We start from the raw sequence: 26,880 nt of genomic DNA on the forward strand, positions 1-26,880 counted from the left end.
GGCATAAAGTTACAATATTGCACTCACGGCAATTGACAAGTATTCAATAATGTCTGTGGGTTACTTCCTGGACTTGGGATAGCGCTTAACACAAATGAATTGTTATATACTGTTAAGTATTGGTAATATTGTTCTCTGTGTATATCCTGTGTTGTCATGGACAAATGTAGTAACGCTACATTTATAAATGGATAAGATCCTGCAGCAGATGCACTTTAAATATAAGTCAGGATATATCCACAATGCAATTGTGCAGTTGTTTTTTAATGGATAAAGTAGTTCTCTCGAACTACTTTCTACGTATTACGAAGCAATGCCTATAATGGCCACGAATGGTTAGTGCTAAAGCAAGATTTTTAAAGGTGACGTTAACTATACTTGGATATAAGTTTTTTGAAGAATTGACACAGTGCTGCCTGAGCTTTGGAAGAAATTGTATGCATGACAGGAACAGGAGACGTAGGTCGCAGACGTGTTGAGTGGCGCCGAAACGCAAATATTGCTCGCTGCAACTGTTGAACAATTTTGGTAAATATGTATATTGATAATATATATATTTTATTTAATAAGTAAATGATTTCTCAGATAATAAATATATTCATTAAAGATGCAACTTAGACCATTATGGGTTTTTATTTCCTATTAGTTGTGTTTTCACATATATGTTCCTCTAATCCTCCAATAAAATTTTTATTGTTAAATATAAAATGTTGTGTGTGTTCTGAATACTTTTATTAAATATATTTTAGATGTATTTATATTAAATTATTATTGGTTTTACTCATATGTATTTTAAGAAATATATTATTTTTTTGCACAAGTCAAGATCTGATTACTGAAAGTTACAATAATTTGTATATTATGTTTATTTTATGAAATAATTTCTCATAAATTTCTTTGAACTTGTAAGAATAAAATGGATTATTTTATATTAATAGGAAAGAACCAAATAAGCTGGATAGGTGGCTAGACGCTACCCTTAGTAAAGAGGGGCTGCGTGGGCATGCAGCAGCCTCAGTCACGCCCTCTTCTTGGGGACTCAGTATCCTCTACAACTTCCCCGAATGCGCGTCATAATAATCCAGTTACTGTTTTGACCCAACAACAAGTAAGATTTTGTAAAAATGCTTGTTATTTGATGCTCTTACATATACTCGATTTATGTATCTTTCTTTTCAATCTTTGTACGGTTATTTTATTTGAAAAATCTAAAAAAAATTCAAAAAATGTAAAAGTTAAAATTAATAATACATCACATTAAAAAAAAATCCCTTATTTTTATTGCAGTTGCAGCAATTACAACAATTACAAGCCCAGAATAGCAGTGGCCAGTCGCTGACATTTGCTTTGCAACAACCATCAAATAATGTAAGTTATTTTTATTGGCAAGTACATTTTATCATTCTGAAAAAATATCATTATTTATTCTAATATCATTATTTATTCTTGCAGCCACAAGAGCAAGGAAATGGGTCGGCAACTGGAAATCACATAGTCTACGTAAATCAGTTGAATCAATTGAATCAGAGTACCATAAATCCCTCAGGGACTGGTATGGGCCTACCCCCGGCCACCCCCACTTTTGGGGTGGGCCTTAATATGGGATTGCCACTATCACTTCTAAATACCAGTCTTACATCTCTCACATCCAATGTTATCACCACATCAAATCCTCTGCTGAATTTGGGCTTGCCAAGTATAAGCACAGGGCTAACCACGATAAATCCTAGCCTAAATCATTTAAGTGCTATCAATTCCAACCTAACGTCCAACATTGGTTCAAACAATATTAATAACAGTTTGTCCAACTTGGGACAAGATTTGAATAGCATTAATACGGGAGTAAATAGCGGGATAAACAGGCTTAATACAATAAATTCTTCGAATATTAATTCTGGGCTATCTGGAGTAAATACTGGACTAACCGGTCCAAATTTGACAAATCTAAACTCATCGAGCGTAAATCAGAATCTTACTTCATTGAATACCAATTTAACTGTCGCGAATTCCGGTGTGTCTGGTTTATCTACAATTAATCCGAATACAAATTTAACTACTACTATAAATTCTGGTGTTAATCAAGGTCTTAATCGACCTGCAAATGCCCTGGCAACTGGTTTGACGCCAACTAGTTTGAATTCTAGCAGTGCACAGTTTCCATTCCAAACTATACAGAGCATTCAGACTATTGCACCACACATTGTTGCATCATCAAATATAGCACATGTACCAAACTCTGCTATATCGCAACATCCTAATTCGAACATCTCAACAATTTCACAAATCTCTAATTCTGGAACTTTGACTAGTTCCAGCATATTCACAAGCACTCCCAGTGAATCGATTCATGCAACCACTGCAAATGTGAATCACGCTTCAAACGTGAATCTCACTACAAACATACCGCACCTTGGTACAATGCATCCTAATTTATCAAATATATCGACGTCAAATGTACAACATATATCCCCATCTAATGAACCAAACATGTCATTGAGTCATGTTTCTTCTTTAAGTTCCTCCCAGTCAACTGGATTTCAACCACAGCGACAGTACTCACAGGGGATAAGCCCTGGGTTAAATGCATCAGTCGCATTAACAGGCACAACACAACCGTCGAATGCGGTCAGTACTATGAATACTGTTAAGTCTATGCAAAATATTCAAGGTCAAAACATTAGTTCGCCGGGTAGTCCGTTTTCAATACCCTTGAAAAGTCCAGCGTCTAATATAGCACCACCTACGCCGAGTCCTAGCCCTAATCGACTTTTACTTAGAAGTCCGGCTTCGAACTCTATACAGTCCAATCGGAATAGTCCAAGCCCAGTCAGCACGTCAACTTCGAACAGTAACTTTAACATGCAGATGCAAAGCCCCATGCAGAGTCCGATGAGTGTTAGCCAAATACAGAGCCCTGTACTTAGCCCGTATCCCCCTGCAAAAAGCCCTCATCTGTTGAGCGGGAGTAATTCTCTCAACAATAGAAGCCCAGCACCTGGAGGTAGCCCTGGTCCACCTGTGGTAAGAATACTTACAAAAAAATTTAGAAATTTAGACATTAAACTTTGCTTTAATTCCTTATTGAAATTTAGTTTTTTTCTGTAGTTTTAATGTAAGATATATTTTAATGATTTTATTGGAATACCCATTAATATTTATAATTTTATTTTTTCTTTTTATATTTTAATTTTGTTTTATTTAATGACGTATTATATGCAGAGAATGAAAGCAACTCGTTACTTGTAACGGTAATGTAGTTACATACTTTTTTTTTTGGAATAGTAACGAAATTTGCAATTACTCTTATCGTTACTTGAAACACACGGACACACACAAGCCACTTATATTAAAAAGCTCCTAGGCACTTATTGTGATTGGTGGTCGATTTTAAAAAAGTAACGTAAAATTATTTTTTCAAGTAATGTAGCGAATTACTTTTAAAAATTGGAAACTAGTACCAGTAACACTTGTTATAAATTTAAACTTATATATACTTTTAAAAAATAACTTTCCGTTCCCTGTTTATATTCATGGGAATATTTTCATTATTGCAATCAGAAGTTGAAAATCTTATTTAGTTTAATGATATCTCATAACTTGTTATAGCTATTGTTATATTTAGATGGCTGTAATCTGTATCATTTTTATTTATTTATTTATTTATTTGCTGCAAAAGGATACAATTTTAGTAATTTAAGATTAAATTCTTTATTAAAACATCTTTTATTTTTTATATGTTCTAGGTTAGGCCTAATACACCCATATTACAACAAGGAATGCAAGTGTTACAAATAATTCATGGTACACCACAGGGTTATCAATCTGCTCCAACTCAGCTGGTGACTAGGACTCAATTATTTGGAAATCAGCAAATACAAATAGCGACGAGTAAGCCTACCAAGCAACCACCGCAAATTTTGCCAAAACCACCAATTCAACAAACTACTTGTCAACATCAAAAGACACAAAGAGTTACTACTACAATTACAAATCAGGTATGATTTTATTTTTAATTGCTATATTAAATTATTTATATGCAATATATAAGAGAGAGTGGTCTAAATTGGATCTATTTGCAATTGTTGTTCTCTATAAGGCGTAAATAAAGTCCGATCATAAAACGAATGATTCCGTTCGAAAAATCATTTAATTTCCTTCATTTTTGCTTCAGACCATTTTGACGTATCTCTTACCTGTGTCAAACTATAATAGAAAATGTAAAAATACATTTTCCGGTCCGATGAGTTCCTAATCGGACCTTTCCTATTTTTATGGACTTTTAGATAGAATTTTAAAATATTTTAATTAATTTTTGTTAGTATTGAGTAAAAACGAGCAATTTAAGGCTCAAAGATAAAAATACAGTTCATATTATTAGAATTAAAATCAATAAAAAATTCCATCAATCTGAGTCTGATGACACATGATATTTTATTGATTTAATGTTCCTTAAATCAAATCTGGTCGGTCGATCACCTTGACTATAATTAGGTTGTGGCGAACCTTATTTCTTCGATGAATTAGCTGGCTTACTCGTCTTTTTAGTGTTTTTTGTATAGGTCCGATTTGGATACGGGTTCTTTCTGGAACTATTGGAACAAATTTTACAATAAACCGCAAAAGTAATCACAAAACTCTTGATATTTTTGAATTCTATATTCTTTAATTGTCTTAAATCAACTACCGTTCAAATTTTTAACATCTTTTAAATAATGATTTACAAAGATTTTCTTTTTAAAAAAAATTTTCGCTTAATAGCCGAAAATACGTATTTGCGTTTATTCTATGAATGTTATGACAGAGTACTGCCAAACTGCTGTCACATGTTCGGTGTCTTATAAGGACTTTACATTATAAATAGCACGGAAATCTGTTTAACCGTATTTATTTAAATTAAAAAGGTTCGATTTGAAACACGGTCCGATTTAGGACATTCTCCCCTATGATAAATTTACCTATACTTTATCTCTAATCTAATCTAGTCCAATTTTATCAAATATATTCCGTATAAAATATATAAAAACAACAATAGGTTAAATGGCATGTAAAAGTCAGTTAATAATTTCAAATATGTATGATAGTCAAAAATTAAAACAAAATATATTAATTGAAAATCACAATACAGAACAATTATGACATGTTTCGGCCTCCTGATTAGGCCATCCTCAGATAATTAAAAAGATGTAATGAAATATATTTGCAGACATAATTAAATTTGTTATAAGTAGTTCGATTGTATGATTGCATCAACGAAATATTTGCTTCAATCTCTTCATGACAATGGAGTTGCTCGCAAAAAGTTTCATGACCGATTGTTAGTAACTTCATGCTGATTATAATGGTCATAAGTGAAGCAACTCGTCAGTGCAACAAAGAATTGTGAAAGAAAACGTAATGTGTCACAAAATGAAAATTGTTCAGTCGTTATTAAGTTAAAAATTCAAAGTCTCATAAAATTAAAATTATGTTGTCGGTGAAAAAGTTAGACAATAAAATATATAATATATGAAATATCCTTTATATATATATGTATATATATTTATACACACACACACACACACAAAAGCTTCTTTAATCTTGTTTAATGCAGTATTTATTTTAATTTTGTTTATATAATTTGTTGGCTTTTTAATGTAAATTTTACAATATAAAATTTATATTATATATTAAAGAATATTTTTTGTACAGGTAACACAACAACAGAGTCAACCACAAATTGTACTTGCTGGACCACAACCAAGTCCTACTACAGCAACAATGATCCCAACAGCACAGGGTTTATTGCTGAATCAGGTATTGTATTAATACAATATACATCTATTTGATTCTCAATTACGTCTGTCATTTGCATATTCATTATGTAATTACATAAAAAAAATTTATATATATCATGCTGTATTATATGAGATGTTATTGCAATATGCTTTATATTTATTATAATTGCTTACATGCTTTTCTATTATCATAGGAAGTTGCTTTTATGCTTTATACATTTGTCCCTTTAATATATAGGTATTGCCGTCTACTGCACCTGTCATTGTACAGCAAGGCGTACAACCGGGAGGCGTTCAACTCATACTAAGGACGCCAGCAGGCGCACAGCAACAAACGCATACCGCACAGGTGATGGTTTCATTCATTCTCTCTCATACATCTTCATATTCGCATTCATAATCAGCGCTTGTTAAATTGTCAAATATTAAAAAATTTTCATTTTTATTGAAAAAAAAATCGAAAATGTTTGTTCTCTTATTATGTATAAGAGTCATGAAAATTACTTCTAAAACTTTAATAAATATTTGTAATTTAAAAGGATGCTATATATATATATATATATATAATTTTTGTTATATTTATTCAATTATTTTACTTGCATTAATTTCAATATTGAAAGATAAAGTTAAAATTAATTCTCTCTGTCATAAAAAATTATATATTTTACATAAAATGAATAATGATACTTAGAATTTATATATGATGTATAATGGTCTTAGATATTTGTATACAAATTATAGTATGATAAAAAATATTTAATAAAATGAGAAATAAATTAAGTATTTAAATTCTAATTATAGTTAACACAACAACAACACTTGGTAAGGGTTGTCACAGCACAAGGTATGCAACTGCAAGGGATTACACCTACATTCTTTGCTGTACCAAATGGATTTCCTTCAACTGCGTCTCCAGTAATAAGGCATACTCCATCTAGTCCTGCATCATGTAAGTTATCATATATTTTAATAAAATGAATTATGATTATATCATAATGTCACATACAAATACAATTAATGCATCTGTTGAATAAGTTAACAGAAACGTCAAATATTTCTTAAACCGTGTTAAATTTCTTTTTGTTTAAAAATAAAATATAGAAAAAATAATATTTATATAATTTATATGAAAAATATCATATAAAATAATGTCGAAAATAATTTAAGTTATAAGAATTTAATTTTTTTATTTTATATACAATACATTAAACGCTTAAAAATTTAGAAACATGCAGAATCATTTAAATTGCATTTTACGTATCTTTAAATTTATGACATTAATTTATATTAATCACATAAAAAAGAATAATAAGACTAAAAAAGATTATAAGTGCATTTATTTATTTATGAATATAGATCATTTTTTATGTTAATGTCTTGTTTAATATTTTCTCCTCATCTAATAGTAGTTATCCTAATTAAACGTGAAGTTTTTAAGTCTGTGGTCACACACACAGTAATTACGGAATTCTGATTGGTGTTTTTGTTTGTTTCGTGGCTTTTATGTTTATTTAATCTAGTCTTTATCAATCTTTCCATTAGTCATAAAATATTACTGTCTTATCATATTTTTCAATTCGATTAAATTTTTAGCTAATTCTGGAACTACCAATCCCATCGTGATCCAGAATGCTATGGTACAAAGTCCTCAATCGCAAATCTCACAAGTCACATCTGGTAATACAACTGGAAATACTTCGCAATGTACGCAACCTCTGTCGGAACAAAATTTACTACCGCCTCCTAAGAAGAAAGCAAAAAAGAAAAAGAAAGCCAAACGGAAAGATGACGAACCGAAGTTAGATCTCGCCCGTATTATAAAGATATCGGGTATCGGGGATGACGATGATATTTTTGATTCTGAGCTGACAACTGAACCCGAGGTTCCTTGTCAAGTACAACAAAACGAAACTACATCTGGTCAATCTTTAGGCCAACTTTCATCGCAAGGAACAGTTCCTAGCTCTACTCTAACTCAAGTACCTGGAACAAACACAACGAACACACAAACTTCTGTAGCACAGTCGCCTAACAATCAATTGGTCACCCAACTTCAGATGCCTATACAAAATTCGTTAACGGGACAATTTCGTTTATCAATTGGAGAGGATGGGAAACAACTTATTTTACATCATACCCCCGAACCCAATCAACCTGAATTAGATTCGGCGACCGCGCAAGCTTTAATACGATCTCTGACCCATGGCAGCGGGCAAAATTCACAGATTATCTCGCAATTTTTCAGTCAAAGTTCATCGCAGTCTACTCAAAATACAACTCATCAGAGACAAAAATACGTCAAATCTCCTTCATCTAGAAATCAAGCTTTATCTGTAAATTCTACATGTTCGCAAAATGTTACTTGTGCTACTAGTCCGCATCATGGTCAAATATGTTCGAAGTCGATTAATCAACTAAAGAATACAAATGTTCCTCAAGAAACCAATTCAGTACCTAATCTCTGCATTCAAAGTAATCACGGATGTTTACAAGAGACACAAACGTCAAAGAATATGAATGTACAAAATCTGATGCAAATTAAAAATAATCCTACATTATCACAAACGAGCAATAATACTCCTCCGAATACCCCAGATGTTTTATCTACAAAATCTTCATCTATGTTTGGCATTCAAAGTTCTCGAATATCTAATGCAAATCAAACAAATTCAAAGCAACATAATTCCAATTTTTGTCTACAAAAGTCTAGTCACGCACGACTCATGAATACTTGTGTGACAAATGTACGACAAAAAATGGGAAAACACACACACCACCGACATGTACATAAATCATGTACATTACCTAGTACTTCAATAGCACAAAACGACCATATGATTAAGACTAATCATAGTCTTCAGCAAACGAATCAACAAGAGACTCTAACACTGCAGCAGGAATCACCACTATTTCAACATAATCAACAAATTACTGCGCAAACTGTACAAACTCAAAATGTGCAACAAATATTTGAACAAAATTTACAGAGTTCAAACATTCATCATAATTCCATGAATATATTACAACAGCAAAGTTCTTGTAACACTATGCAACAACACGATACTATGAATGTTTTACATTCAAGTATACAACAAAACACAATTAATGTATTACAAAATACGTCTGGTAATGTTCAAAATATAGAACAAAATTTGCAATCAAGTATCAAGGACTTAGCTCATGCACAGCAGAATGTCATGACTAGTTTGCAACAACAAAATACATCTGCTGTTTTACATAACACGAGTGTCCAACAAAATATGAATGTTCAGCAACAGAAAGTAATGACAGCAAATACCTTCTCTTCTGTTAATGCACATCACTTTGAGTCTCAGAACTCTGCTAATATCATGCAGCAAGGAATCAATACACACCCAAACAATCAGAATCAAAATATATTGATTACGAACACTCCTATTTCTAATACTTCTAATGTCACTCAACAAAATGAATCTCAAAACATCGAATCCCAGGGTGCAAATATATTAAATTCGTCAGCGAACATACTAAATAACGCACCAAAAATTACGCCCGAAATTTTAAATACATTAAAAAACTTGAATCCTAACGATCAGCTGTTAATCGCAAATGCGAATGGTCAGATGCAAGTAATCAGTCAGCAACTCTTGCAACAACTTTTATCTGGACAATTAAATGCAACTAATCAGACACAGAATCAAAATCAAACACAGAAGATAGTAATTGGCGAGCCAGATGCAAGCAATCAGAACTTGCAAGGAGTTCAGATTAACACTCCAACGAGTCAAATAATCGTAAATAGTTCTGGTGGAGCTCCAACAATTCAAAATAATATTCAGAATATCGTGGTACAAGCTGCACCATCCCAGATGCCACCACATATACAAATTCAAAATTCTAGCTTTCCTAATCAATTTATTGACAACTTAAATCAACAACAAATTAGAAACTTAGGCAATAATCAACCAAAGAAAGCGAAAGTCGTGAAAAAGAAAGTTGCTGTTTCTGCTCAAAATATTGTAAACTCACAGGTATGTAAATACATTTTATTTCTATATCTTTCAATCTTTTATCCATTCTTTGTTCGATATAAATTGTTGTTGATTCTATTTTAAAAATATATTATAATTGCAAAATTTGTCTCTTATTAATTTTATTTTTCATTAAAAATATCTATTTTTATTTTTTAGACGAAGTCTACAATAACTGTTACTCGACCAACAATGGTTACGACGAATACATCCAATTTACAAAAAGTTGACCATTCTAATAAAACAAACATAACAATATCTCATAATACAAATCTTATTAAGAGTGAACCAACTCAAATCATAGCCAATGGTCCATTGGTTTCGACTTCTGCCAGCAGTCACGTATCAACTCCCTCAAATGGTCCAGTACTACACAAAGTACAAACTATTCAGCTACCTGCTCATTTGCAGCAATCGCTGAAAAACATTCAGTCACAAATCCAAGCTATTTTATCTCGAAAATCTGGTACGTTACATGATCAAACGGCGTTAACAAAATTATACCAGGAGCAGACAAAGATATTAGCCTGTGGAAAAGTCGTTAGCACTACTACACAATCTATCAATAGCGTAAGTATATTTAAATTGTAACAACAAGATATAATCGCTGATAAAATATATGAAATATTTAAAACTATAATAAAGAGAAACAGGGCTACGAGCCAATAAATTCTTTAAGATCTTAATTTATTCTAATATATTATGAAATATTTGTTTAATATTTGTTACTGTAACAACATTTTTTTTTCTGCATAGACTGCCGAAACACCATTCAGTATAAATGTAATTTCAACCGTTGCATCAAATATACATTCACAAAATTCATTCAAGAATCAGACATCAGCGGCACAAACACAAACACAAACTTCCACTGCTACTATGTCAGCAACATCTCAAACTTCAAATCCAATTACATCTGTATCAATGCCGACTAGCTCGAATAATAACTACATTAACAATATTACGGTAAGCAGAATATTGTAAATACATATATATATTTGTTTATAAGAATATATTTTATGTACAGAAACTGTATATCATAATGTTATATTTTATAACCATAATTATTACAGATGTCACAAAATGTGCAAGGACAACAGTCAAGTATATCGAACACTGTGACACAGAATGTGCATCAAACGCACACTAAACAGCATAAGTTTTATCAAAACCATGGGACTCAGATATTGAATCCGTCCTCTGCGAACATACAAATCTTTTCACCGCCTATTACCTCTGTAGCAACTCCGCAATTACAGAGCAACGCACAACAAATTCAAACACAGCAGCAATCAAGCATACAGTGTCAACAACAATCGACACAGTGTCAAACAGATCCATTAGATTTCAAACCAACTATACAAACATCAAGTCCTGTGAAGCAGGAACTTCCTTCTCCTATTCAAATTCAAGTGCAAAGTGGCTCTCCTGCGAATCAAGTAACGTCACCTAGAATGATAAGCAAAGGAACGCAAAGAATTCAGAGTCCTGTAAATACTAACGGAAGTACAGTGAAACAACTTGTCAGTCCTAATAGCAATACAAATCCCTTAATAAGCCCAAGGCAAGGCGTAAAAAGGCGTGCGACTAGCCCGATTTGTAGACAATTGAACCGCAGTGATTTGTATGTATTTGAATATGTTCCTATTACATTTAATATCAGTTTCCAACATTTAATGATATTGATATTTAATTATATAATTAATACTTTTAGAGTGGAACAACAATTAAAAATTGATCAAAATGGTGCAACCAATCCGGATATGAATACACCTTTCTCAAGCAAACGTGATGCCTGCAAACGCTTAGTAAGATATCATTGTTTAAATGAACAAGTACTAGGACCCAAGGATTTAACAAAAGCGGATGAAATATTTGAAGAGACAGCAAAGCATTTATTAAGCAAATTCAACTGTATGATAAATAAATACACGTATCTTCTCCTAATGGAAAGCATGGTATGGATAATATTCACTTATATAATAATCATATTAAATTAAAGTTTTAATATAACATATATATTAAAATAAATTTTTACAACTAGTCATTTTCTCATTAATTGTACATGAAAAATAAAATTGAGATATATACTTAAAATACTTAAAATTTTAATTTCAAATTATACAAAATAATTTTCTATATTCCAAATTTTGTTCTTTATTTAATTCATCATTGCTTGATCAATCCGACATAAATAATTAATATTATCGCTGCATTAACATCTTTAAAATTATAGCGTGAACTTGTATAACGACACATTTATATTTATTATCTATTTTTTATTTATTATCTTATTTAATTATTTAAAGGTGAATTATTGTTAAGCAATGTCTAAATTAAGTAGTGACTAATTAAATAATAATTAATACTTTAAACAGGGCGAATAAGAGTCAAATTACAATTTAAAATCTAAATCTGATAATTTATATTCTAATATTATATATTGCGAAAAATATCATGTAATTTTTGGCGTTTCCCGGCTTCCACTACTGGACTCATCAGTAAGGCATTGTAGTGGAAGCCTACCTATACGCCTTGATAAGTTATTAAATCGAGATTCTATATAAAGAGATATACGTGTGTCTCAGACTTACGAGAATTTGCGAATATCGATAGACCTCTGATGGCGAGTCGACGTAGTGATATTCTTCGCAATATTTATCCAAAGTAGGAAATAACGTTCTATTAATATATGTAGTCCCCCCAAATTGCGCGCCGAACAATTATCGGTCTTGCAACGCAACTCTAATAATCTGATTTTTAAATGTCCCCATTCTAATAATCTGAAATATCTCCCCTCCTAAATATTTGCGCGCCGAAGGATTTCGGTCTTGAACTAATTAAATGTCTTATTGTTTGAACAAATATCTTTTTGACTCATATCGCCCTTGACATCATTTATTTATTTTTATAGCGCGAAGTCAGGACATCAGAATTGATGATGATTGATAGGACTTTTGTGGCTGAAGAACAAAGTATTCTCAATAGGTTACGAGAACAGGAAGCGAAACTTAGCGGTAATTATGCATGTTATCAATTATTTTTAAATCGATATAATTATGAATTATAAATATTACATGTATTGTTACGTTATTTGACATCATCGAGACCACTTGTTCTTTACTTCATTTCAATCTTGCTCCAACGAATTTTAAAAAATAACTACTGTGTATCACCATAATTAACTTTTTTGCGTACTTTTTATCCATTGACTCTCAACATTTTATTTAGTAAGATTATTACTGCATTTCTACTATTAATTTTTCAACAACCAATTTAACTATTTTTATGTATTGATATGTAACATTATAAGGAAAAAAACGAGAATACCATTATGAAGCAACAATTTATAGATTTCCAATAATTTTATATTTATAATGTATTTATTAGTTACACCGAAATTTTATAATTTATTTTTGTTACATTGAAGATGACCCGATCGGAGTCGAAACGTCTGTATTAAATTTTAAATTTTATATTATACTTATATTATACTGAATTTGAAAATTTCTCTTGCGTTCAGTATTTGGCTCATTACCCTTATTATTACTCCTATTATAATGTATTTACTGTAACATTGAGAATGATCCGATTGGCGTCGAAACGTTTGTAATTATTTTTATTTTTAAATTAAACGTTCTCTCTACATAACTAACTTTTAGCTCTTTAATTGTTCTATTTTGTTTTATTATATTTTTTATTTATGTCTCATGATTACTTTTACATTTTTATGAACATATAGGTATATTTTAAATGATTATATTTTAAAAGCACAAATTTCTTTTTTAAAACGTATATTTTTAATATATTTCTCATATCTTACGAATATGAAATTACAGAAGAGTTTAAGAAGGAAGAAAAACCGTTGGTGCCAAAAGTTGAACCTGGCCTTATGGAGGAGACTAAATCAACACTAACAACATCGTCACCTTTGATGAATGTATCTGTAAAGCGCGAATTAGAAGATGATTTTCCAAATGATGAGATGGAATGCAAACCAGTGATTAAGTCGTCAAGTAGTACTAATAATAGTGGCGATTACGACGAGTGGCTGGAAATCCAGAAAGAACTGGGTGTATATCCATCTACTGCAGACACTTTGAAGTGTAAAAACGGCAATAACAGTGGTAGTAGTGTGTGCGCTGTTACGAGATCATCAAAAATTGAAAGAACACGAGCAAACGGCGAGTGTCTTCGTACGAATGTTGCAAATACAAATGTACCCGGTGTTTCAAACACAATTATAAAGGACGATTGCGAGCAGGATGTAAATACGTCCTTTGATAGGCGTTGGTGTAGTGCCACTAATCTTGAACGGGATTTATCAGAGGATACTGATTTGGATGGATTGGCTTTGCATTCGCAGACGCAATGTTCAAGCAGTACTGTAATAAGTAGCGAAAGTGGAAATACCGGTAACGAACATGACGAAATCAACGCGCAAGTACAGTCTGCCATTGACAGCATTCTTAATCTTAAGCAACGTCCTACGAACACTCTATCAGGCAGCGGCAATGGTAGTTCGTCCTCGCAATCTGGCGACTCGAAAGACACTGCGTTGGACCAAGCAGTCCGCAGCATTTTAGGCTCGTGACCCTCCTTTAGTAAAGTATGTTAAGAAGTGAAAGTTGATAGTTGAATCAAGCATTCAATTAATGCGTCTTAAGATTTTTAGAGAAACTATAAATCGATTTTTCATGGTTTTTGTGGGCATCATTGAGATCTATTATTTCCCTATCACGGGAACTATATGTTTTAGTAATAATGTTGAGCAGACTGTTTCCAATACTGCATATCTCGAAGAGCACACAGATATAATTACTAAATTATTTGTATAAATCATAAGTGACTTTATTTTATTTATACGTTATTCAGCAGAGGCAAACTGGATCGCGCATACATGTGTAGTATAATACTGAACATTTTCATCAAAGATTCTGTTTTACAATGGCAATAATTATTCATAATATACAAACATGTATACTTTCCAGTAGTCTAGCTGTAATAAAAAAGAGCCACCGCGTAAGTCTAATTTTAGCAGCTGTATATGTGAATAGATTTAGATAGATAACTCGCTCAGATTTTTCAATATGCCTTTGTAATGTAATTTTGTAAAAAGTAATTATTTAAAGCAACTTATTCCAATTTATCTGTAGTATTTGTAGACGAATCTTATGATACTTAAAAAATGGGACGGTGAATATTGTACATACATTTTTAAGGTATATTATTATTATTATGATAATATTATTTGTATTATTGTTATTGAGATTTATTCTCAGAATTATTATTATCATATTACCATCATTATATGATTAACACTATCATCATTGGAACATATGGGAAAAGCAAAGAGAAAGTAGTAGCTTAAAAGACTGTCGTGTAAAATCGTGGAAAATGCGAAATTTAAATTAATACAATATACAAGGTGATCCGTTATTGGCGATGCAAAAGATGATGGTCCCCTATAAAAAGACAAATCGTAAATGTCGAATAAAGTTTTTTCACAAGACTATATTCTCAGAAGTAAATAGTCTGATAAAAATTATAGAATAAGAATAATTTTCTCTTAGATTTATTCTTTACAAATTACTTGTACTGCCAATAATAAATCATCTTGTACAAAAAGCAGAAAGGGAATAGATAACAATTATGCGGGTTATTTTAAATTTATTTCTATTTGACATGCAGTCTCAATGTCAAGACGCAAAATCAAAGAGACAAAATGTTTCTAAATAAGTTTCTAAATAATATAGAATTTTAAAACTTTTTTTTAACATCACATATAAATTCGTAATAGGTATGTGGATAAATGATGAAAGTTGGAGAGTGCATGTGGAAAAAGGATAATCACATAATAATTACGTTGGATCAACTGAGAATGATTATATAATTATCGAAATGATCAGCATACATTCCTATGATTTATGTATGATTTTATTTTTATTTTTACGTACGATATTTTATACAAAATATTCTATTTAAAATTAAGGAACAGTCGCTTCCAGGATTTTTTTTCTGCTTTCTCTTTTAACGAACTGATGCTTCTGCAAAGTGCAGTCATGACATTTTTCGCGAGATGAAGTTTTATTATGTGAACGCGCACAAGCGCGCAATCATATATTCTTTTTCTACATATATATAAAACAACTCTCTGGAGACAGCGGAAACGAAACGCTTTCTGGCAAAAGCAATCCAAGACTGACATATACAGAAAAAAACCATGCGAAACTATGTAATGTATTACATTAAGGAATAATAATCGTTTGTACATACATAATGTTCAATTACACTCTCGACGGCAATCGTGACTTAATTCTTCACAGATTTTAAAGTTTGGATATATTGAAATTCTTTTGATCCTAATAAATTGCCGATATTTCACGAGTATATATGTATGTATGTATGTACATCATCCTACATCCCTGTCTGCTGAGTTCAGATTACGTGTTCGCAAGTTTGCAATTATTACATGTTAACAAGCTGTTAACGGTACAACCGCTGACGAGAGTGAAGACAAATGGTACAGTGATAATATATTATAAATATAATTTAAAGAATATTTTATTTTTCAATCGTTTATCTCAATATACTCAGATTTAAAAAAAAAGGTATCATTGTTTGTAACATAGTACTATATGTGTCACAGAATTATACAATCTTGTATACAATCCAATCTGATTTCTTTTACAATATACTACTTTGAATTATTTTTACATAATATAGACAAACAGCAAGTGAAATAGTAATAACGAAATTTAGTACGAGCGTACTGTATAAGACAACGCGCGAGTATGGTGATCGGGTGATAAATCCTGTGTTCTGTATCTTGGAGAGCGTCGATGTGCTTAATGAAATGAGTCATTGCGTGAAGTTTTTTAAGCTGATATGACGTAGTAAGGTCCAAAACGGTGCAGAAGTGTTGCGTAGTATCTTACATTCCGTTGTGTTCCTTTCCTTGTAATCAATTAAGAAAATTCCCCGGGAAAATCCCGAAAAACTATCATATAATCTTTTTGTTGATCTGTGACCCTAATCTTACGTGGAGATGCTTCCCCCGGAAGCTATTCGCCATTCTATAGACTTTTTTTTAAATAGAGGGTCATAGAACCATAGTCTCGTCTCTAGTAACAATTGATTCCAAAAATTGTTCCGAGTTAAAGTTATATCTATCTAAAAACTCACGACAACACTTCACGCACTTATTACTCATTTCTTTGTTACAACAGAAAAAAATTTAACAATTCAGTCTTCACAAGATCGATTGTTTCTGGAGTGATGACTCGGGTCGAATTGTCTTCAAAAGATTATCAATCGAATTTAAATAATTTGATCCACTGTCACGATCGAATAGGATGGAGAAGAATTTCCATACTCTTCATTTAAATGTCATTTAATGTGTACTGATACAAGACCTTCTTTGGTCAAGAATTTGATCGTAGCACAATACTTGATTTTGAATATTTTGACAAATTACGCAACTCGTCTATTTCAACTTAAGATTAAAACCACACTACTTGAAATAAAGCGATGCGGCTGTGTAACAGTAACATAATAACAATAGTTGTTGGACCATTTGATGGGCGAAGCCAAATCCAGTTTCAACATCTCGAAGTGGTTTGGGTTGGAAACTTTTGGACCTTCCTACATAAACTTTGTGCACTATGTACTTAAAAAAAATTGTCATCATTTCATCTTTTCACAAAGCATCTATATTTTTCTCGACTGTTCTCCATCATTAATGAGAACTAACTTCGTTTTTATCTTGGATTTATTAAGGACAACAGCAGTGCCTAGGTCAAGGATCGAAACCAGTATAAGTCTAATGAAAATCCGATTTCCTTCCAGTGTAGAAAAATTGCTCGAGAAGAATTAAATTAAATGCCAAACGTCGCAATTTTGTAAATTCGTATGAACATAGAAATCACGATTGGATGTAGTTTATAATTCGAAAGAACAATGAAAATTATAATTATTATGTTTGTATTTATTTATTATTACGTTTAAATATTTTTTATGCACGCAGATTTATACGAATACATATTTGACGCAATTTATTTCCGCGTTTCATTTCCTGGCCTAGATCGTCTGCTTCATCACGTCTCTCAACAGGATAGAAATTGGGCGAGATATGTAACACTTCCACGAACCGAATAGCGCGATATTAAAACGATATTTTTTATAATTTGAAATAGATCGATGAGAATAAATCTAAAATAATCTAATTAAATAAGAGAAATCCTATTTTTCGGTCGAAGCAGATTTTAGCTTAAATATTATACTTAAATATTTCTATGTGAATTTATATACATATCTGATTCTGCAAACCGCGTGTCGAAATCTTTTTCGGTCTTGAAACGCAATCATGAGTAGGACCAAAGTAGTAATGTTATGTATTAAATTGGCAGGCAATTTAATAATTTTTAGTTAATAATTAGTCTTATAAAAATATTAATTAATAATCTGATATGTTAATGAAAAACTCAATTCTGCAAATTATTTATTGCGAAAAATAATGATATTTTATTCATTAATGCTCTGAGATTCCAAGACATAATGAAACTGTATAAAAATAAGCAAAGCAATATATATTCATAGTCAATAATTGTTTTTTCAAATATGTGTATAATTTTTTAAACAAAACTTTTATTATGGAAAAGGAATATTTTTTATACTTTAAATTCTGACTGTTTTTAAACATAAAAAAATATCTAAATATTTTTCGTCAATGCTTCTTTCCAATAAATTTCTATTGTCTCTTGTTAGCCTCAATATATTAAATTGTACATCAATTTTACGTGATATTTCTGGTTTTGTCATAAAATTGCGCTTCAAAATCGATTGATAATCGGTGCATTATTGTTCGAGGGCATATAAAGGCGAAAAAAATATTAATAGAGAGAGAAAGAGAGAGAGAGAGGTAAAATCTTAAGTTTTGTTCTACGAGACATCTTCGTTTCTGCGTTCAAAGTGTATGTACATTTTCCGGCTTCTGAATGGAAGAGATGCAAAAGGATGCAAAAACAATCGGAAATAATAAATCGAATAGATCGATCGTCCCTTCTGCTCTTCGTCTCTCGGGCATTTATATATAAGTATATATAGAATCATATTATACATTTTAAAATACATTTTGCTTTCCCGCGGCAACCGCAGAACGCGGAAGAAAAGGGGAGAGTTTACGTGGGACGAATATGAGGAGGGGTGATTACGCGCAAATTGCGCAGGTTTGTGGAGGCTCGTGAAGACCCGCCATATGCGAATTCCAGTAACGCACGTATGCAAACGATCGTAAACAAATCTCCGCGCCGGACGTTTGCGGGCCCCACGACATGATCTCGTTGACGAAAATCGAAAAATCTGCGAAGGACGAGGCGGAAGTCATCGAAATGACAGACGGTCAGGACGATCCGTACGACGTAGAGAAATGTGCTCGTTGGATCCGGACGAATGCCTTAAAACAGGTTTAAAGGATGCACACGTTTTTAAAAAATGCCTCATGTATATACTAATGTACAATAGTGTAGGATCGTATAGTTGCAGATTTTTTTTAAAGATTTAGCATCGTTTTTTCATGAATTAAAGATACGATAAGGTTGAGGTTATGTGTTAAATTGTCAAAAAAATCTTTTCTAGAGATGTATCGTTGTGTCTTTGTTATGAGAATGTTGGATGGTGAAGAAGCCATAACAATAACGATAATGTTAATCACATTGCTGAAGATATTTATTGATGGTAGATAAGATTAGGTTAAGTTAAATTAATTGCAAGTGTTTGCAAGTTTATGGATCTGTTTTTTATTCCTCACTAGACTGACCTAGATTTCTTCACTTCTTTTTTCACTTCAAAAATCTATCAAACGTATACCCATGTCATTTTATATTTCAAAAATGTATACTGGTTTAGCTATAAAAAACAGATCTTAAATTTATCTAATACATATATATATATATATATTTAATATTAAACAGTTATTAACACATTATCTCATAGCTAGATATTTTTTATTGTATGTAATTATATGTGTGTAATCTGTTAGAATTCTTTATAATCGTATGTATAATTCTGTTATTAACTAAATATCTCTCTTTCAAGCTGTAATGCTCTCTCGTGTATCGTAGGTATGTCTACAGTTTCCAGATGACTTATTACCAAACTCGGTAGAAGTTGCGCTACGCTTAGAAAAGGTAGTAGGACAGAAAGTGTATATCATAGGAGACACGACTTGCGGTAGCTGTTGTGTCGACGAGATAACGGCACAACACATTGATGCCGATGGCATAATACACTTCGGACACGCTTGCCTTAATCCCACTGCTCGTTTACCGATTTTTCACATTTTGCCGAGAAACCAATTGGACACGTTGGAATTCGCTGATGAGTTCAAGCGAATCTTTTTTGATTGCACAAAGAAGATTATATTTTTCTATGATGTGGCATATGCACATAAAATTGGTAAATGTTTAAAGTATTGCTAGAAATAGAGAAAACCAGCGATGGCGATGAAGGTGGAGATATATAATGCAAATTGTATGATTACAGAATATGTATATAATATATTGAAACCTATATATAAACACTTAATTTTGTCTAAATTAAATTGTACATCAAACGTGGAATATACTGATATAAAAACAAGACCGGCCTCAGTTGTCTTAGGTAGAAATTATACTTTAGAAAATGGATATAAAGTACAGGATTATGAAGGGTTCTTTTTGGGCGAGAAAGAAAAAACTCTTGCATTATTAGCGATGAGTATACCTGTGGAGAGGTGGTATTGTTTTACAAATCGTAAAATTATTGAGTTTGACGCGTTGAATACACCTTGGTTGAAACGAAGGAGATTCTTAATAGAAAAATTGAGAGATGCCAAAGTTGTGGGAATTGTGGTAGCCACGTTGGGTATTCAAGAATATTTGGCAGCTATAAACACAGTAAAAAGAATACTCAAACAAAAGAATAAAAAGTCTTACCTTCTTAGTGTAGGGAAGATAAATCCTGCTAAGCTTGCAAATTTCGCGGAGGTATGTCAGCTAATGAAACATATTGAATTTAATTTTATCATATTATACAATTAGGTCAACGAGTGTTTGACTTTTATTTCAGGTTGACGTTTTTGTTGTGATAGCTTGTCCAGAGAATGAAGTATTCGACTCGAGAGACTTTTTTAAGCCCATACTTACGGTGTACGAAGTTGAATTAGCATTTAACAGCGCAAGAGAGTTTTCTCCACAATATTTTATGGATTTTCGGCAGATATTGCCCGGTGGCTCTCACTACATCGATTTTAAGCCATCAATGGATTCGGATGTTTCTCTCATTACTAGTAATATTAGAAATTACGAGGATGATACTGTATATACAGATCAAATGAATGCTTTGACAGTCCGTTCATCAGGTATATTCAATTTATTTTAATTAAAAGAAATTTCAAGGAATTAATAAGATTGAGATCCAATTTCATAACTCATGGTTAACTCGTAACCGAGTTTTAACTTATTCCTTATCTCTTTCTAATTTTGGAAAGAGTTGAGAAATAAATTGTGAACTTGTGGATAGGCCTTAACAGTAAAAACTGCAATCTTGAAATTACAATTTTAATAAGAAATTATTTAATGTTTTTTAATTAATGTCGGACAGATCAAAGATATTTTTCTTCGCATTTCTCTTATAATTATTTTTACTAAAAAATTATTTCTTTTAAGCATTAATTTTTTTATATATCTTTTCTGTGCAAGCAATTTCAATAATTTAAGTGATTTTATGTAAACTGCAACAATTATTATTTTTGTTAGGTACTGTTGCTATTGGTAAAGCTGGAGCTCAATATTTACAAGAAAGATCTTGGAAGGGAGTCGAACAAAGATTAGGTGAAGATCCTGTACAACCAGCAGAAACTGGTCGCGTTGGATTAGCGTGGGAGTATACGAATGAAAGTTTAAAAACAGATAATCATAACGCACAAATGGAATAAATCTACTTCTACGAATAGAGTATTTTCATCCATTCCTTTTTCCTAAAATTTTTCAACTTGCAAAAAATTTCTAAATTTTCCAAATTTCGTAAAGTATCAGAAGTTTAATCAAGTATAAAGTGACATCAATTAAACTATTAAAAAATTACGAATTCAAGAATTTTTAGAATTTCAACGTTGAAAAAAAAAATCAGTGAAGAACGACGAAAATGTAAAAATTGTGTCAAAAACGCGAAAAAAGAGCAATTTAAAAAATTCTTAGAATTTTAAGTCTGCGCGTTCAAACCACAAAAATTTATGCCCGTATTCATAATCAAACTTTTTACTTAGTGCTCCTTAAATATAAGGATTATAAATACGGATATTAATGTTTTAAAACTCTCTCATTCAGGTATCTGGAGAATATAATCAATGGCATAACAGTTTAGAAATGAATAGGATAATTAAGAGATGTGTGGCTAAAAGTTTTTAGTATTTTAATTTTATAACTATATAAGTAACTTTAATTCTATCATTCCTTTTATTTTACTTTTTATATCAACAAAGTATAATGATATTAATTAAGGTAGAGATAGAAACGTAACTATTCTTATTTCAATAAATATTCCTAGATTACAATATTCCAGGATACACAAACAGAGCATAATTTATATATTTCCGTCAACAAAAGATTATTATTAATAATGTCAAAAATAATTTAATGCAATACACAAGGAACTTTGTATGAATATCATTGTAAATCACATTCTAGGGAATTTTTTTTTTATATTTGTAGGGACTGACAGCTGAGTCAGCTGTGATCTTGAACATTCTATTTCACTAGTCAAACGTTAGAATTCTCACAATTTTATCGAGTTCTAGCAAAACACCGACACAAAAGAGAAAAAGAGAGAAAGCTGCAAAGCCGTCTTCTGCTACCTGCGAGATAATGGTACACCGTTGAGAAATGACATTTCGACCACGTTTCGTACTGTCGTGCAGGTGGAGCCTCGTCATCGGGATCTTGCTGCTGTGCGATATATCGCGACATGTGTCATACGGCGAGGACACGACTAACCTAAATACAAGCGGCATCGTCACCGAGAACAAGACCACGTCAGCGGTGACAAACGCTCCAGTTACTCTGAATGTCACAACAAACGTAAACGTATCATCCGAAGTATCCAGCACGGCACGACCCGCGAACATTACACACTACGTAGTCAGTCACAATGATAATTCAATCACTCCTAAACCACCATCGTCGCCAGCCCCATCCCCGAGTACGGCGCAGCCTGACAATGTTGCGAGCGATCAGACGACCGAGAAGAATAGTGCGACATCGCCAAGTCCAATCAGTGATAGGAACACGACAGATATCTCTGTGTCGTCGCAGAGTCCAGATACTGTTAATTCGACCAATGCCACTACAACCACTGTCGCCCCGGCAGAACCGGTCCTGCCTGACAAGGGCTCTGCTGAAGAGGAGCATAACAGCTCCATGTCCATATTTTTTGTATTATGTGTCCTAGCATTAGGCATATTATTAATACATCTGATGCTTCAGACCAATTTCCAGTACCTTCCCGAGTCAGTGGTGATCGTCTTCCTGGGCGCCGCGATTGGCATGATCATAAACCTTATGTCACATCAAAATATTGCAAACTGGAGGAAGGAGGAAGCCTTCTCGCCGACCGCGTTTTTTCTAGTCCTACTTCCGCCCATCATCTTTGAATCAGGATATAATCTGCACAAGGGAAACTTCTTCCAGAATATCGGCAGTATCATGGTATTTGCCATCTTCGGAACGGCCATCTCCGCATTTGTCATCGGCGCCGGGATATATCTGCTGGGTTTAGCGAAAGTGGCGTATAAGCTTAGCTTTGTCGAGAGCTTCGCCTTCGGGTCGTTAATATCAGCGGTTGATCCGGTCGCCACGGTTGCGATTTTTCACGCTCTGGAAGTTGATCCAGTCTTGAACATGTTAGTCTTTGGAGAATCGATTCTGAACGATGCTATTTCTATTGTATTGACCACTTCCGTCCTAGAGTCTAACAACGCGGCGACGACCAGCGAGGCTATCATACTTGGCCTGAATCGATTTTGCCTAATGTTCTTTGCATCTGCGGGTATTGGCGTGGTATTCGCTTTGATAAGCGCACTGCTGTTAAAGCATGTAGACCTCAGGAAGAATCCATCTTTGGAGTTTGGCATAATGTTAGTGTTCACATATGCTCCATATGTTTTAGCGGAAGGCATACAACTGTCAGGTAAACATTTGTAATAATTATATAGAGAATTTCTTTATCATATGACTACTGTTGTTTACTTACTGTACTTACTAATCCATTGTTGCAGGAATTATGGCGATTCTATTCAATGGAATAGTCATGTCGCACTATACACATTTCAATTTGTCAACTGTTACACAGATCACAATGCAGCAGACAATGCGAACTTTAGCATTCATAGCTGAGACCTGCGTTTTTGCATACTTGGGATTAGCGTTGTTCAGCTTTAGACATAGGGTATTATATAATTATAATAAGATTATGGTGTAATATGTCTCTCTCTCGGATAATCCTTAAACACTTTTAATTTAATTTTCTGTTTTTTTAATAGTTTGAACCAGCATTAGTCGTTTGGTCTGTAATCTTGTGCCTGATTGGAAGAGCTGCCAATATATTTCCGTTGGCCTTACTCGTTAATCGTTTCCGTGAGCATCAAATCACTAGGAAGATGATGTTCATCATGTGGTTTAGCGGCCTGCGCGGTGCTATTTCGTACGCATTGTCGCTCCATTTAGATTTTAGCGATGAAACACGTCACGTTATAATAACAACGACGCTTATCATCGTATTGTTCACAACTTTAATATTCGGTGGATCCACTATGCCTCTGTTGAAATTTTTAAGAGCCGAAAAGAAGCAGAAAAGTAATAGCAGGCGGAAGAAAAAGGATAAGGAAGTAACACTGAGCAAAACGAGAGAATGGGTAATTTGAAAAGTCTTACAGTTCAAATAATTGATATACTAAATCTTTATGTAGATAATACATGATGTTATTTTTCTGTCTAGGGACAAACCATAGATTCCGAGCACTTATCGGAACTCACGGAGGAGGAAATGGAAGTATCCTTCATGCAATCGCGAATTCGCGGTTTCGCAAGATGGGATCTGAAATTCTTCATTCCGTTTTTCACGAGACGATTCACGCAGCAGGAGTTGAAGGATTGTAAATCACAGATGACAGATTTAACGAATCAGTGGTACCAAGCAATCAGAATCAGTCCAATAGAATCGGATGATGAGGCGACTACAGCATCAACCGCACAATTAAATTTGAATATCACTAGAACAGCTAAGGAGCAACCGCGCGGGAAGGAGAAGAACGGACGTCCTAGACACGGGTCTATATTAAGTATTTAATTAATTTTGTGTACGTGTGTGTGGTGTGTCCTTAAGTGTGCTGAACTAATGTGCTTTTAAATTATATTGCCTGTAAATGGATGTATATATAAATATTTATTAATACTACTATTAAATCTACGATAATGGTATAAATATTTTCACAAGAATGAAAATTCGTTTTCATCAAAGCTGCAAATGTTATTCTATTTTAATGAACTGAGAGTGAGCTTTTAAGATTTTCTCTATTTAAAGTTAGTATAGAATTTCTCTTTGACTTTGCTTATTGCTTAATATTATTACATATATTTTATTAATGCACTTCATTGATATATGTATATGAATGGAGTTAATAACGGAAAGTTATTTCATATAATTTATTGTAATTCGCTAATTATTCCTATCGTTCATGAACAACTATATGGAAAGAGAAAAGAGCAATGGAACAATATCAATTTACACAGCAAATTCTATACAGCTACAATATGAGTAATGTTTTTCAAAGATGTTAATAATTGTCCCTTGTATATCATATTTTTGTAATTTATTTGTTTTTGCCTAATATTTACACATATCTGTATAATTATAAAAATCGTTATATTATTGCTTATATAGTGAACAACAGTGTATTGTCCAATATGCTTACTTTATTCAAAAGCAGCTTGGCAGCGGTGATGGGCAGTAAATTGGTTTCAGCAAGATCATAAAATATTAACAAAAGTACTATTAATTTACAGAACGGAGGAGGATTGGTCTGATTAAAGTACAACTTATTCCCACAAATATAATTTCTCCTGTGGATTATATTAATCTCTTATTCCATATATAATTCTTTAATCAAACAATATTTGTTGAATTAATGAATTATTCAGATTATTTAGAGACTATGTGATATCTGATACTTTCGTTAGCACTAAAGATTTGTACAAATAACAGATTCTATTTGTGTTAATCTTGTTATGTATTTTGTAATTATTCTCAAATTAAATTGTATATGGAAGTAAAATTATAACAGGAAACAACGAAGTCTGTTATGTAATGTATATGGCGATAGTAATATTGTATGTATCTAATGTTATTTACTTAATTATACAATTATATATTAATAGTTTATTAATTATTTTAATATATAACTAACAAGACATTCGAAGAAATTTGATAAAATTAACGGTGAATTAATTGAAATAATTTACAACTCTACTTGTTATTATCTCTTTTACAAAATTGTTTAATCATATTTGTAAAACAAATGTGCTTTGTTATCTACATTAATACAAAATTAATATCAATATTTATTAGTATTTATGACATGAAATTGATTATACATTTGACCTTGCCAAAGTATTGTAGTGTTGGAAGTATTTAATTTAAACGAACAGAGTAAATGTGGAAAATTAAAATTAAAAAAGTTTGTTTTTATTGTTGATTACCTGCGATGATATTATTGTGAAGAGAAAATACGTATACCATGTGAATAGTTACCAGCACGTGTTTCGTATCATATCATTCGTGGGAGGAATACGTTATCTTCTTCCTTTAGGCCGAGCGTTAACCCAACTGAATTAGTTAGAAATCAACTGGCGGAAAATATGCGAGTATGTCCTACGTTCTACTATTAAAAATAATTAAGTGAAATATAACCGATTGTTACATTTGACAGGTAATATATAAGTACACTCTGTAATGATATACAAGCGGGAAAGTATTCACAGAGTTGCGGAACGAATTTCGTTCAA

The 26,880-nt window shown here is 32.3% G+C and overlaps 3 protein-coding genes across 3 annotated transcripts; all 3 read left to right on the top strand.

Moving 5' to 3' along the window:
* The first annotated feature begins 421 nt into the window (after window positions 1-421).
* Window positions 422-14,970, top strand: LOC108774159 (BRD4 interacting chromatin remodeling complex associated protein). The gene is made up of 15 exons (XM_018540196.1): window positions 422-528; window positions 939-1,108; window positions 1,288-1,368; window positions 1,453-3,021; window positions 3,744-3,995; window positions 5,689-5,793; window positions 6,013-6,123; window positions 6,576-6,723; window positions 7,368-9,784; window positions 9,944-10,354; window positions 10,541-10,750; window positions 10,858-11,408; window positions 11,499-11,742; window positions 12,699-12,801; window positions 13,624-14,970. Exons 2-15 carry the CDS (start codon window positions 1,004-1,006, stop codon window positions 14,376-14,378), a joined length of 7,062 nt encoding a protein of 2,353 aa, XP_018395698.1. The 5' UTR covers window positions 422-528; window positions 939-1,003; the 3' UTR covers window positions 14,379-14,970.
* A 3,844-nt stretch (window positions 14,971-18,814) lies between these two features.
* On the top strand, window positions 18,815-22,630 carry Dph2 (Diphthamide biosynthesis 2). The gene is made up of 6 exons (XM_018540187.1): window positions 18,815-19,248; window positions 19,906-20,239; window positions 20,327-20,808; window positions 20,891-21,182; window positions 21,580-21,777; window positions 22,614-22,630. The coding sequence occupies exons 1-5, from the start codon at window positions 19,117-19,119 to the stop codon at window positions 21,756-21,758; spliced, it is 1,419 nt and encodes a 472-aa protein (XP_018395689.1). The 5' UTR covers window positions 18,815-19,116; the 3' UTR covers window positions 21,759-21,777; window positions 22,614-22,630.
* On the top strand, window positions 22,607-25,953 carry Nhe1 (Na[+]/H[+] hydrogen exchanger 1). The gene is made up of 5 exons (XM_018540186.1): window positions 22,607-24,007; window positions 24,096-24,265; window positions 24,360-24,731; window positions 24,815-25,146; window positions 25,882-25,953. Exons 1-5 carry the CDS (start codon window positions 22,705-22,707, stop codon window positions 25,904-25,906), a joined length of 2,202 nt encoding a protein of 733 aa, XP_018395688.1. The 5' UTR covers window positions 22,607-22,704; the 3' UTR covers window positions 25,907-25,953.
* The last annotated feature ends 927 nt before the right edge of the window (window positions 25,954-26,880 follow it).

Source organism: Cyphomyrmex costatus, unplaced genomic scaffold, assembly GCF_001594065.2.
Source record: "Cyphomyrmex costatus isolate MS0001 unplaced genomic scaffold, Ccosl1.0 scaffold2359, whole genome shotgun sequence".
Taxonomy (NCBI): Eukaryota; Metazoa; Arthropoda; class Insecta; order Hymenoptera; family Formicidae; genus Cyphomyrmex; species Cyphomyrmex costatus.